Source organism: Aethalodelphis obliquidens, unplaced genomic scaffold, assembly GCF_003676395.1.
Source record: "Aethalodelphis obliquidens isolate GAN/ISIS:26980383/991018 unplaced genomic scaffold, ASM367639v1 scaffold24, whole genome shotgun sequence".
Taxonomy (NCBI): Eukaryota; Metazoa; Chordata; class Mammalia; order Artiodactyla; family Delphinidae; genus Aethalodelphis; species Aethalodelphis obliquidens.
Genome location: NW_020837968.1, coordinates 4,479,440 through 4,492,858, shown reverse-complemented (window position 1 = coordinate 4,492,858; position 13,419 = coordinate 4,479,440). Strand labels below are relative to the sequence as shown.

Here is a 13,419-nt window from a genome sequence, read left to right as displayed (position 1 = left end):
CTTTCAGATTTTGGATGTCTTTTATTTCTTTTTTTGACTAATGGCTCTGGCTAGAACTTCAGGTACTATGTTGAGTAGAAGTGGGGAAAGTGGACATCTTGTTCCTGATCTTAGGGGAAAAGGTTTCAGTCTTTCATCATTGTGTATGGTGTTAACCGTGGATTTTTCATATATATACACACATATATATATAGCCTTTATGATGTTGAGGAAGTTTCCTTCTGTTCCTGGTTTGTTGAGGGGTTTTAATTTTTAAATCATGGAAGAATGTTGACTTTTGTCAAATGCTTTTTCTGCATTAATTGAGATGATCATGAAGTTTTATCATGAGCTTATTTTCCCTTCGTTCTGTTGGTGTGATTTATTACACTGATTAAGTTCCATATGTTGAGCCATCCTTGTATTCCAGGAATAAATCCCATTTGGTCATGGCGTATAATCTTTTCAGTATGCTGCTGAATTTGGTTTGCTAGTTCTTTTCTTATCTTTGTATAGAGAATGTCTCTTTATGGAAAGAAGATGGTTTAACAGTTATTAGTCTCTCTTTATTTTGGGCAGTGAGCTGGACACACAGACACATATACACACTTACAGACAAATACACACATACACACTTACAGACAAATACACATATATGCACATTATGAATAATTAAATACATATGTAATTATATTTCTAATTTTTCAACTTCTCTTCATTTATTCAGTCACTGGCTTCCTCCGTTAGATTGCCAATCTCATAAGGGCAGGGACCACATGGCTTCTGTTTATACTGCTTCATTCCCAGTTTCTTGTTTGGTACTTGATGCTCTCGGTGAAAGTATGTGGAATGAATAAATAAATTTTGTTTCAGTAATCTTCTGTGATATTTTTACCATCTTCATTTAACAGATAAAAGCAGTTTAACCAGTATAACACTAGTGAATCAGTAATGCTAAGGTATGGATTTGTTTTAATTAATTACTTAATGTATATTTATTAAGCATATATACCATGCATCAGGCTCTCTATAACAGGCATTGGACATGTGATGGACAGTCCCTGACCTCAAGTAATTGATGGTCTGGTTGTAAGAAGTAGACAAGTAGTTATATAGCATAATGAGAAATTTGATAGAGGTATCAAATCTATATATTTAACAGGCATACCTCGTTTTATTATACTACGTGCTTTGCTTTTTTTTTTTTTTAAATAAATTGAAGGTGTGGCAACCCTCCTTGTCAGAGGATGGCTAGCATTTTTAAACAATAAAGTTTTTTTTAATTAAGGTATGTACATTTTTTAAAGTCATAATGCTATTGCACACTTAATAGACTACAGTATAGTGTCAACATAACTTTTATATGCACTGGGAAACCAAAAAATTTTGTGACTCACTTTATTGTGATATTAGTTTACTGCAGTAGTATGGAACCAAACCTGCAGTATCTCTGAGATATGCCTGTATAGATATACTATACTATATTTTAGAAATGTGTCAGCTATTTTCTGTATTGGCAAACATTGTATACATATGCCCCCAGGTTATGACAAGTCTACTTAAAATTTGTGTTGAAGTGTTTTGTTCCTGAAACCTTTAGTGCTTTTCAGCCTCATTGTGATTTGCTCAGAGTTGCAGTTTCCTTTTTGTACATAGTTTTTCCAAAATACTTGAAGACTCACTCAGTGAACTTAAAAATTCAGTTGCTGAAAGAAAAAAATCCTGATACTTGAGAATTCTGAATATCAAATCCAGATTTCATGGGAATGAGTTACTTTTTAAAAAGAAAAAACATGCAACTGTAAATTAGTATTTGTTTACTTTTTAAAACATATTACTTTTCCTCTCATAAGTACAGTAGTCAAAGAGGTAGATTATAAACTCCTAGAATCTGCATATATATTCTGTATGTTTTCCTCATTAAGCAATTTCAGTATTTCATTAAGTTTCATATAAATAGCAATTTTCAAAATTAAATATAGTATATTTTGCATACTGATACTTGTAACAAATATTCTTTCTTATGATATTTTATATTATGGTTTTATTTTCTACTTGTTTAAACAGCAAATACCACTGTTCTGTCTCCCAATACCAGAAGATTTTAGGTTATCTCATTTGCTAAAAGAAGGCAAGGAAGGACTGTAAACAGTTTACTTTGTTTTTGTCTTGTTACATTTTGCAAATATGATTCTATCACTATTTCCCCCATCCCTTTTTATCAGTTACTTCTTTTCCAGAATGCCTCAAGTCTTAGTGAAATTGTAATGATTCTGACTTTTTAAGAGAAAGCAGGTTTTCCTCTCCAGTTGGCACAACTTGTCAGCTCTTTTAGTTGTTTTTGTGCTGTTACTTTTCTTTTCCCAGCTGAGTAGTATTTTCCCCCCAATCCAGATATCTTTAAAAATATAGAACTGTCGGTTTACTCCATGATACTGCCAATTATTATTTCTGTTTCTTAATATATGCCAGATATACCACTATGTAGCCTTTGAAAAACTATTTCACCTCTGTCTCTTCATCTTTAGAGTAAAGGGTGCTGGGATTGGACTATATGGTTTCTGAGGTCCTTTATGCAATGACTTATACAAATTTATTTCAAAATAATGCAGGTCAGAGTAGAATGAGCTTTTAGCTCTTAGTATTGGCTAGGGCGTCCTAGAAATGGCCATGAACTAACGACGTGATTAGTGAAGGTCTCCCGGTTTTCATTCCAGGAGCCCACAGCCTACTGAAGTGTCATAGCTGTGTATGATTGTGTGCGTTTGAGCTTATTTGTGTGTGTTTACTTCAGAATTAAGCGAAGTTATACCATAGTGACTTTTGGCAACTCAGAATTTTCAGTGAATCTGAGAAAACAAAATTAGATAACACTCTTCTGGTTGCAATTAACAGATTCTGCTCAACTAGTTAAGACAAAAATTGTTTGTGTGGGGTGCATAGAATGAGATGAGGGATTTTAATGGCTCTTAGAATCAAGAAGAGTTAGCAGTAGAATAGGTCTTACAGGCCAGATATTATGAGGGATATTGTATTCCATGTGTTTTCTTGTATGCTGGTAATGTTGCAAGAAGGGGGACCCCTTCCAGGGCCCGAGAGTGGGCTCTTGTCTAACACTTGGAAATGAATTGTCTGAGGAGACACGCGTGCTGACAGAGCAAGAGACTTTATTGGGAAGGGGCGTCCTGGCGGAGAGCAGGAGGGTAAGGTGACCCAGGAGGACTGCTCTCCCACGTGGCTTGCAGTTTCAGGCTTTATGGTGATGGGATTAGTTTCCAGGTTGTCTCTGGCCAATCATTCTGACACAGGGTCCTTTCTCGTGGCACGTGGAACCGCTCAGCCAAGATGGATTCCAGTGAGGAGGATTCTGGGAGGTTGGTAGGACATGTGGACTGGCATCTCTGTCCTTTTGACCTTTCCCATATTCTTCCGGTTGGTGGTGTCTTGTTAGTTCCGTGTTCCTTACAGGATCTTCTGTCATAAAATAACTCATGTAGATTGTTACTGTCCTTGCCTGGCCAGGGTGGGTGGTTTCAGTCAGTGTTTTCCCTAACAGTAACTTCATTATGTCCTTCTGCAGATGGGTTTTCTCCATGGGTCAAAAGACACGGTTATCTGTAATTTTAGACTTAACCTCCTTATAGCCTTGTGACTGGCGAGCTCCAATTTATAAAACACATATCAAAGAAGAACTCTCAGTAGACCTAGCCCAGGACATCTGTCTTGCCCAGTGACCAGGAACCAGGGGATTATTGCCAAAAGGAATGATTTGGAACGGGAAGGGGTCATCAAGCAAAGATTGCTTACTTGGTAAACATAAAATGCCCATTATTGATATTTAAAGGGGTCTAGTTTTGAAGACAGAAATACTTAAGGGTAATAATTTGTAATGGAAAAGACTTTTCTTTTCCATTCTAGTGCTGTATTCTAGTGATTTTGATCTAAGTCTACTCTATTCAGGTGAAGAGGGCTTTGATTTGGATTCAACCAGCCTTATAGTCAAATGCAGACAGAAAGAGGTCTCCATATGTGTGTGCTCATTGTTTTTCCTGTCTCATTTCCTTTATTTTTCTTCCTTCTCTGTGTACTTAAACCATACCCAGTGAGTCTGTATTTACATATAAGGATTTAAAAGTAATATGGTTAAAGCTTAATCTTGTTATTTTATTATATAATGTCTAGTTAATTTCTATTTAATGATTATCCCTTGGCTTCTGATTTTTAAAAGTCTAGACTCAGTTCAATATGACACACATTTGTTGAGTGTTCTAGGTACTAGATTTACAAAGAGGAGTAAAAGCCGTTGTGTCCCCTAACATGAACTTAGAGAGAAATATAAATCAGAAATTTCAGCATGTTAAATGAAGTTAAATGTTTAATATGCTCTCCACCTTAATAATAACTCACTTTCTTTACATTTAAAATTTTACTTGAATTTAATTTACTTGTAGTGTAATGACCATATCATTAGTAAGCTTGACAAATTTTCACAAACTTAACACATCCATGAAACCAGCATCCAGAGTGACTCAGTTTCAACCACACAATGTATAACTAAATACATAACAGTGAAAATATTGGAAAAGGATGTTCTGCTGTCTTCGGGTACCTTTTTTCCCCAAAAAGTTTTTGCTAGTTGCCTCTGCTGCTATTATTTTTTGCGGTAAAGAATGGTTTCTTTGGCTTTTTAACTGAATGCCAGGAATCCCACCGAATTCCAAGTGAAATACATTCTCTGTGTTGGTACTAATTTTTATAATCATTAAAAAAAAAAAAGATGCTTTGGGATAGCTTATCATTCCAAATGATTTTACCATTCCAAATTTTTGAAGAAAATGTAATATGATTAAAATTAACATTGTTTAGCAGGACTTCTTTAGAAATGTTTCTGTGGTTGTAGTAGTGATTTTTATTATTATGGATTTATGTAACTTCCATGATATTTATCAAATTTCCTTCACTTGAATACAACTAGAATAAAATCTCCATGAGTTACTAGTTGTTTTTGAAATTTACACTTGTAGCTTTCTATAAAGAAAAATGGTTTAATGAAGAATTTAGTGTGAATATGATTGAAACTATTGCACTAAATATATAGATAACTTTTGAAGTATCTTAAGCATTTCAGAGGCATTTATTCTTGAGTATATAATTGATGTACTTCAATACATAGCATATTTCCTTGTATATATTACATGCTTAGTAATTAGTTGAGATTTGTTATTCAGTTTTTAAGATATTTTCAACTACTCTTAAATGTAACAAATCTCATCTTTATAAATGGATTATTTCCCCTGAATATTTTAAAACGCATTTAATTTGAAATATTTGCATTTTTTTAAATGAACTCAAGGTAACACTTTCATCTTTCACATGTGAGATTATGTATCATTTATTCATTTTGAGACTCTTTAAGGGAAAAAAAGATTGACTTGATTTTTAAACTGGTAACGACATTTCTGAGAATATTATAATTGCCAGCAATTAAGCAAATCATTGAGTATTTGAAAAATACTGCCTACTTACAATAACTACTGAATGGTAACAATTTAAATATATTCCCACTAAAGATTTCTCTTACTGCTTCACAACCAATAGCATAAAAGATAAGGGGAGGTTTTTCCTTTTTTTTTTTTTTTTTTTTTAAGTGGAGTGACTGAGAGAGATATGGAATTTCTTTGCAGTAATTAAATGAAAGTGTTTATCATGCAAAGGAACTTTAACATACCCATTTTTATTCTTTTAAAGGAGGGTGCCTCGGCCCGTAAGACGCAGACTCCTGCAGCACAGCCGGTACCAAGACCAGGTAAAAATATAAAACTTTTTGATTTTTTCTATAATCATGACAGTGAAAAATTTTGATAATGTATAATGCTTTGAAGGAATTGAAATTTTATGTAAAATACTTCAAAACTAGTATAAGAACATTTACTTGAGTAAATAGGTATAGTTGAAGAGTTAAAGAAAATTTTCAAGAAAAGGTTTTTAAGATTTTAAAAACATGTTTTGAAAAGCTATTTATTATGTACCCATTCCCCCATCAAATTCCTTGTTTGAATTCCATGATAGTATGGTGGATGTGATTTTTGTTTTTTCCTACAGAAGCATAGAACCATAATTTTAATAGACTGATAAGCAGCTTTGATGTTTAGATTTTCAGATATCTGTGTTATTGAGCATATTAGGTTCCATAATCATTTTTTAAAATATGTATGTTAATAAGCAAGGGTAGTATTGAAGTTACTGGGTTGGCCAAAAAGTTTGTTCGGGTTTTTGTAACATCTTATGGAAGAAACTGAACGAACTTTTTGGCAACCCAGTATGTTAGCAGTATTTTCTTTTCCTCTTCCTAGTACCTAAAAAGATTGACCTTTATAAATGCATGTAGATATGAACGCTATATTCGTTTTAGGTGTTTTGGGTTTGATTTTAGTGTTCATTTGTTTTATTTTTACATTTAGCATAGTATCAGTGCTGTTAAAAGTGGCTATGAAGAAAATGAAAAGAATTGAAAGGCACAGTCAGGAATTTGACTGGGTGATCTTCCTTTTCAGTTTGTTAGTGTCAGTAGTGCAGATTTGTATATCTTTTTATTCTTAGTACATTCGCACATAGGCTAATTCTAAAATTATGTAGATTACAGGTATTCAAATTTCTGGAAGCACTTTAAAAGCATGATGTTAAGAGGTTTATATTGGGATGGTTTTGTAGGCTCTTTCACTGTGTCTTGGATCCATAAACCTGGGTCTTGACATGACTAGTATTTACTTTTTTTTTTAAATGACGGGTTTGTTTGAAATCTTTGTTAAATTTGGAGCACATTGGATGTAATTTCTTTCAGATGACAGGACCATGGCACTATTTTTCAGTAGAGAAGACCATACCAAAAGCTGTTAATGAGAATATAAGGAAGAGCAATTAAATTTAATAAATATTATTTGAATGCCTTCCATGTACTCAGTGCCAGAAACTAGGAGAAGCTAAAGGAGCTCTTTTCAGGAATGAAGAAAAAAGTCAAGGAAATAAGAATGGGCAGACTGAGTTGGACCCAAGGAATATAGCCTGCAAAGTAGAGGAATATTGTGAAGGCAGTTGAATGATAGATACAGAATTATTTGTTTTCCCTTGGAAGGGGGGGATGGCAGGCTGTAGTTGGTCAGTCTAAAGAAGATCACATGAGAAATTCAGAAATGGTATAAAAAGGAAGAAATCACCACCTGAGGATTCTAACTCTGTTTTGTGCTGTGTGATAAATAACTGTCTCCATTTCACATTTTCTCAAAATCATTAGGCAGACAAAGGAAAGGGGTAGGGGTGGCACTAATACCTGAGTAAACCCGTTTGTTCAAATGTGCCATGTAATAAAGCAAAGGGAGGTGGGTTCTACCAGCTAGTTAGTTATGTGGTCCTGGGGAAGGTCACATGTGAGGTAAGGAGCTGTGGGTCTTTTCAGCTCCTAATATTCCATCTTTCTTTTTCGATTGTTCTGCCATGGTGATTAAAATGGTTGAAATTAATCTTATCTAATGTCTCATAACAAATACTCTGACGCCCATCCATGTGAGGTCTCCTCTTCTTTTACTCACTGATTGATTCCCATAGGTCCACAATCCCTACCCACCATTCCAAAAGCAGTGATTTATTATTTTATAAGTTTTTAATGCTCATTTGTCAGTAAGACCTGACTTGAGTGGGTGTTAGCAGTTTGTCATCTTTGTCTTGATCAGTGAATTTTTGTTTTGCAGATTGTTAAATGTATTTGCTGATGCCCAATTTTGAAGGCATATTGTGCAATATATGGCATGTTCACCTGGATTATCTTTTTTAAATTGAAAAATAAAAGAAAACCACACAAAACATTTCTGGCAATGTAACGTTATACATGAGACAGCATAGATCTATACTGTTATTTGTTAAGTAGAGTTTGAATTATTTGGAAATAGGGGACTGAACTACCTATTCTTTTTTCCTTCAGTGAAGGAACTCAAGGATGGTGTTCCTTTTTTTTTTTTTTTTTGGCTGTGCTGCAAGGCATGTGGGATTTTAGTTCCCTGACCAGGGATTGAACCCGCACCCCCTGTATTGGAAGGCGGATTCTTAACCACTGGACCACCAGGGAAGTCCCATGGTGTTCCATTTTTGATCATTTTTTCTTATTTATTCTTTCATCAAATATTTATTTAGCACTAATTGTGCCAGGCAAGACCCTGGGTCAATTTAATATTTTAAAGTGTTTACAATTATTCCCAACTTCTAAACATTCATTTAGGGAATATAACTAACAAGAGGCACATGCCTTCCAGTGAATTAAGAAACACAAGCCTTTGATAAGCTACAGTCCTGGAACTTAATGTTGTTTCCTTTTATAGCCACATGAATCTCTTGCACATATCCCTGCTCTTGCTGCCTCTTTCTAATGCGTGTACATCACATACTTCACTTCTCCATCTTTCATTCTTTACTTCTGTTTCATAGGTCTTCTGAAATGGGTAGGTGAGTACCCATGACTCTGTAACTCTAGTTTATCTGCTTACTGCTCATGTGAGATTGAGAGAGAGAGTTATCCCTGTTCAGTGATCCACTTTGTAACCTAGGTGTTGGTTGGATTACCCCATTCCATAGTTTTAAATCTATGTGCTGATGATTTTCAAACTTCTGTCCCTAATTCTTCCTACCTCTGGTATCACCTGTTAACTGTTTAACATTTGGATGTGCTGTAGGCATCTTAAAACTGATTAAACCTTAAAACCTTTGCTCTTTGATATTTTTCCCAAGATGTCTTACTTCACATTCTTCTGCTTCTTCATGAATAAATGACACTGCTATCAACTCTGTTTCTTAAGTCCAAGACTTAGGAGTTACTCTTTATTTTTCACATTTGCTTATTCCTCTCATCTAATATGTCAGTGAGTTCTGTCAAATTTACCTTTTCTGTATTTCAGATTTATCTATTCTCTGTATCTCCACTGCCACAACTTAAGTCTAAGCCACCAGCATTTCTGTAGACTAGTGCATCTTAAAGTATTGTTATTAGTCCATTACCTGTTTAGTTCTGGTCCCTAACAAGATACAGATAGGAATTGAGGGTACAGTACTGGCACAACATCCAGGTGCATGGCCAGTTTTCTACCTGTTCATTGTTACTGTATTTTATTTAGTTGACCTTGGAAAGTTTACAGAAAAACCTTATGCTTAACCGCACATAATTTGGGTAGCACCACTATAGAATATCGGTGATAGTCCTAACTGAGCTTCCTGCTTTCACGGTTGTCCCTCTCATTTTTATTTTTTTTGCGGTCCACGGGCCTCTCACTGTTGTGGCCTCTCCCGTTGCGGAGCACAGGCTCGGGACACGCAGGCTCAGCGGCCATGGCTCACAGGCCCAGCTGCTCCGCGGCATGCGGGATCCTCCCGGACCAGGGCACAAACCCGTGTCCCCTACATCGGCAAGCGGACTCTCAACCACTGTGCCACCAGGGAAGCCCCATGGTTGTCCCCCTTTTGATCCCTTATCTAAATTTATTGTTTTTCCCTTACAGAAGGTGTGATGTGAAAATCAAATTATGTCACTTTCTGGCTTAAAAGTTACAGGGTTTTCCAGTGGCACTTAAATAACAAACTTAACGTTGCCTAGAAAGCCATACATAAAGTGGCTCCTATGTGTATTTTTAACCTCATCTCCTGCCACTCTTCCTTTTGTCCCCATGGTCTGTCTGCACATTTGCAGTTCCATAAGCATGACAGTTTCTTCCTGCCTTTGGCATTTGCCCACATTCCTACCTCTTACCAAGACTGTTCTTTCACTTGTTCTTTGCAAGTTGGCTCTTTTTTGTCCTTCAAACCTCAGCTTAAATGCCATTTCCTTTGAGAGGCTTTTTCTAAGCATTTTGTCTAAAGGACACTTTAATATCAGTGTATATTCTCTTTGCTCCTTAATATTATGTATTCAAATTTGTTTATATGTGTTTGTTTGCCTATTTGTTACGGTCTGTACGGTCTGGTTCCCCTATTTTACTGAAAAGTCTTTGAGGGCAGGGATTATTTCTGTTTTATTTATCATCATAAAAATAAGAACCTAGCAGAGTGCCTTGTACATAGGCTGTGAATAAATATTTAAGTAAAGAATATTAATTATATTTGAAATCAAACATAGTAACAGTAGTTGCCTCTTCTCAGCTTGTAAACAATTGGTCATTGCGTTTGCGGAAGGCAGTGGTAGTGGTAGAGGCACAAGCAGCAGTAGCAGTTTACGTCAGCGGGGGCCACGAGGTTCAGTGAATGGTAAATATGCCCAGGGCCCAGGACCTGGACAACTTGCCTTGATGTTTTTAAGACTCTTAAAACAGAATCAAGATGTAGAAATTGTTATCTCTGATTTATGGTTGGGGACAACTGAAGCTGAGCGGCATTCATCTTAGCGTGCTGGGGTAATTTGCCTGTGAAGCGGCACAGTGGGGATAGAATCGAGATCATCCGAGTACAGGCTCTTGCTCTCCATCACTCTCCTTGTGGACTCGTATTATTCTGCTCTTTGCTCCCCCATCCTTTAAATCAAGCTTATCCTTAGCATGTTCATCTTCATGTCCCTGTCTTGGTCCTTAATTGTATTTGTTTTTTTACTAAACACCTAAAGTTTATTTTTAATATGTGAGCTTTTATACTTTGTGTTTTTGCTACATTAAGTCTTCTCAGCCTTGATTTGAGAGAATCTTTTCCTATATTCCAGGGTCCATTGTGGGTTCCCTTAGCAAATCAGTGGTACTTCAGTTGAAGATTTCTTTGTTCTCCTTAGTCATTCAGCAGCTCCCGTCTACAGTTTATCCATCTCTCTGTCCATCCCATCATTCCTGTATCCTGCCAGCAAACTCGAAAGTATTTATTGAGATTGTATTACATTCCAGATGACACTATCTAGCTGTATCCATGTATACATGTCAGATGTATCCATGAGTACTATTTCTAAAAATAATTTAAGAAAGTTTTAGTATTTTTTTCTCAGGAAGAAGAAAGATGAGAACACCATAATAAATATGTGTGTGAACTTGTATTTGTATATATCCTTCTCTGCTTTCTGTGGCTAGAAGAATCATACTTGTGGACTACGTAATATTTTCTCACAATGAAATAGCTATATAAAGGAGTACAAAGTATTAGTTAAAATTTAGCATTTTACTGCTTTTAAAATGGAACATATTCCAAAGATGTGTGTGCTTTCCTTTAAAAGTGGTATCTCTAAGAACTAATGTTGAATTAGAATTTTAAATTGTTGAATTTTTTTGTGTGTGATTTAAAAAAATTAATTGTAGCACAGCACATGGCATGTAGAAGGCAGTCAATAAAAATTTATTGTATGAATAAATACTGAAAATTGAACATACATCACTTTTTATTGTAAAATATGTTAATCTTGAACTAGGCTGATATTGCCATTATTATGCCAACAAATATTTTTGTGTATTATAAAGTCCATTGTATATACAAATAATGAAAAGATACAAATATTCATGTTTTTATAACATGTATTCAAAATTATTGATAATACGGGCAATTCCAGAATAAAGACCTTTACATGACTCATTGCCTATAATGTTTTCTTCTGCTAATAAAAACCCAAAAAATTTTAAAAAGAGAGAAAAAGGTAAATATTTTAGGTCTTAGTCCCCAGTAATGTCTTTGTTTTTCCTCCACAGCGGTTAAGTACATTTCCCTCTCCCAGCCCTTCCCCCAGAGTTAGATGCTCTTGTAGTACTCTGTTTTTGCATTTATTACAGTATAATCAGTTAATTCAGAAGTTATTTATTTGCTTCCTTTTCTAGATCCAAGCATCCATGAATGTAGATACTCAGTGCCTACCAATGCCCATGTATCCCCTTTCCTTGTGACCACTGATTGTTGAAGTGCTAAGGCACTGTAGTGGTTTTGTGAAGCAGAGAAATAACTTAATATTATTTAAGAAGATTGCAATACATTTAAAAATTCTACAACTAGTCATATATAAATACAGATATTTTAGGCCTTATTTACTTTGTAGGTTTGAAAATAAGAATGTGATTTTCATAACAACATTTTGAATTTTTTTCTTTCTTACAGTTTCTCAAGCCAGACCTCCCCCAAATCAGAAGAAAGGTAAGGTTGTGCCTGTGACTCTAAACTTACTTTAAAAAAGTAAACGTGAGTAAGCTAGCTTACAAAATCAGGGCTGATTGCATGCTTGTGCATTTATACCAAATGTTTGTGTTTGGTGTCTGTTCTGAGTAGTCAGTGCTCAAGTCATCCTGATCATTAAATATTCTGAGTATCACTGCTGACTAAAATATTTTTTAGCTCAAAAGAGTTAAAATTACAAATTTACAAACTTTTAACTTATAATTAGGAAAGTAACTATAATTCCTTTGAATAACATATTTGCTCCTTTAAAATTTTGTCCTTATAGGATCTCGAACACCCATTATCATAATTCCTGCAGCTACCACCTCTTTAATAACCATGCTTAATGCAAAGGACCTTCTACAGGACCTGAAGTAAGTAATTTCTTAAACTGTTCTTTTCATAGGACATGGAACTATTGTTGAGAATTAGTGTTACTAATGCAGTATTTATTTTGAGAAAGCAAAAATTCAGTTTCAGTGCTATAGGCTTTACAGATAGTCTCAAATATAAATTTCAAAACAGTATATTCTTTTATATCAATACTGTGGGGAAAATTATAGAAACTCCGACTAAAGTTTTAACGAAGAAGGTATTATTGTATTAATTTTTAACGTGAATTATTTTGCTCCAGCTGAAGAGCTTGAAGAGGTTCTAAAACAAATTCAGGTTGTCTTCTCCTCACTTCCAAATTCTGGTTAAAGAACCAAAAAAGTAATATGAACGTTAAATAATTAGATGTATATACCTCCTAGAGGGAGGAGGAGGGACCATACTTTTTTAACCTAGACATCAGTAAAAGATAGTTGAAGAAGTGAAGAGGAAATCTATATCCTGTGTTAAAATTTCCAGATGCTTAACTTTCTCAGTAAAATAACGATGACGATTCTTAAAAAAGAAACAAAACAACCTCACCTCCAAAAAGAAAATCATGCTGCTTCTAAATAACTTATGACTAATTAAAAATGAGTAACAAAATAAGTTGTAATACTTGCTGATTCCAGGTTTTACCAAATGCAGAATTGAATTTTGAGTGCCTGTGACTTAAATAGCTGTATAAAAACCTAAGTAACTGGCACATACAAGTGTATTCATGTAGTGTTTTTTCTTTAGTACTTTTGAGTGAAATTTTCAGTGAACCTTTCCCTAATAACAATGTGGAAAGAAGGAATTTTTAGGTTTTATATTTTTATATTTTATTAGGCTTTTTTTGTGAAGTTTAGTATTCCGACAGTGTTGTGGATTACTCAGATAATCTACAGTCTGCAGTTCCTCAAGTAATCTACAGTTGGA

General features: G+C 34.9%; 1 protein-coding gene across 1 annotated transcript in view; it reads left to right on the top strand.

Moving 5' to 3' along the window:
* The window catches only part of CDC73 (cell division cycle 73), a 92,427-nt gene that overhangs the window by 59,688 nt on the left and 19,320 nt on the right, over positions 1–13,419 (top strand). Inside the window, exons 11-13 of the mRNA XM_027122159.1 lie at positions 5,728–5,785; positions 12,070–12,105; positions 12,413–12,500. Coding sequence (XP_026977960.1) covers positions 5,728–5,785; positions 12,070–12,105; positions 12,413–12,500 — 182 coding nt within the window. The remainder of the gene's footprint in view (positions 1–5,727; positions 5,786–12,069; positions 12,106–12,412; positions 12,501–13,419) is intronic.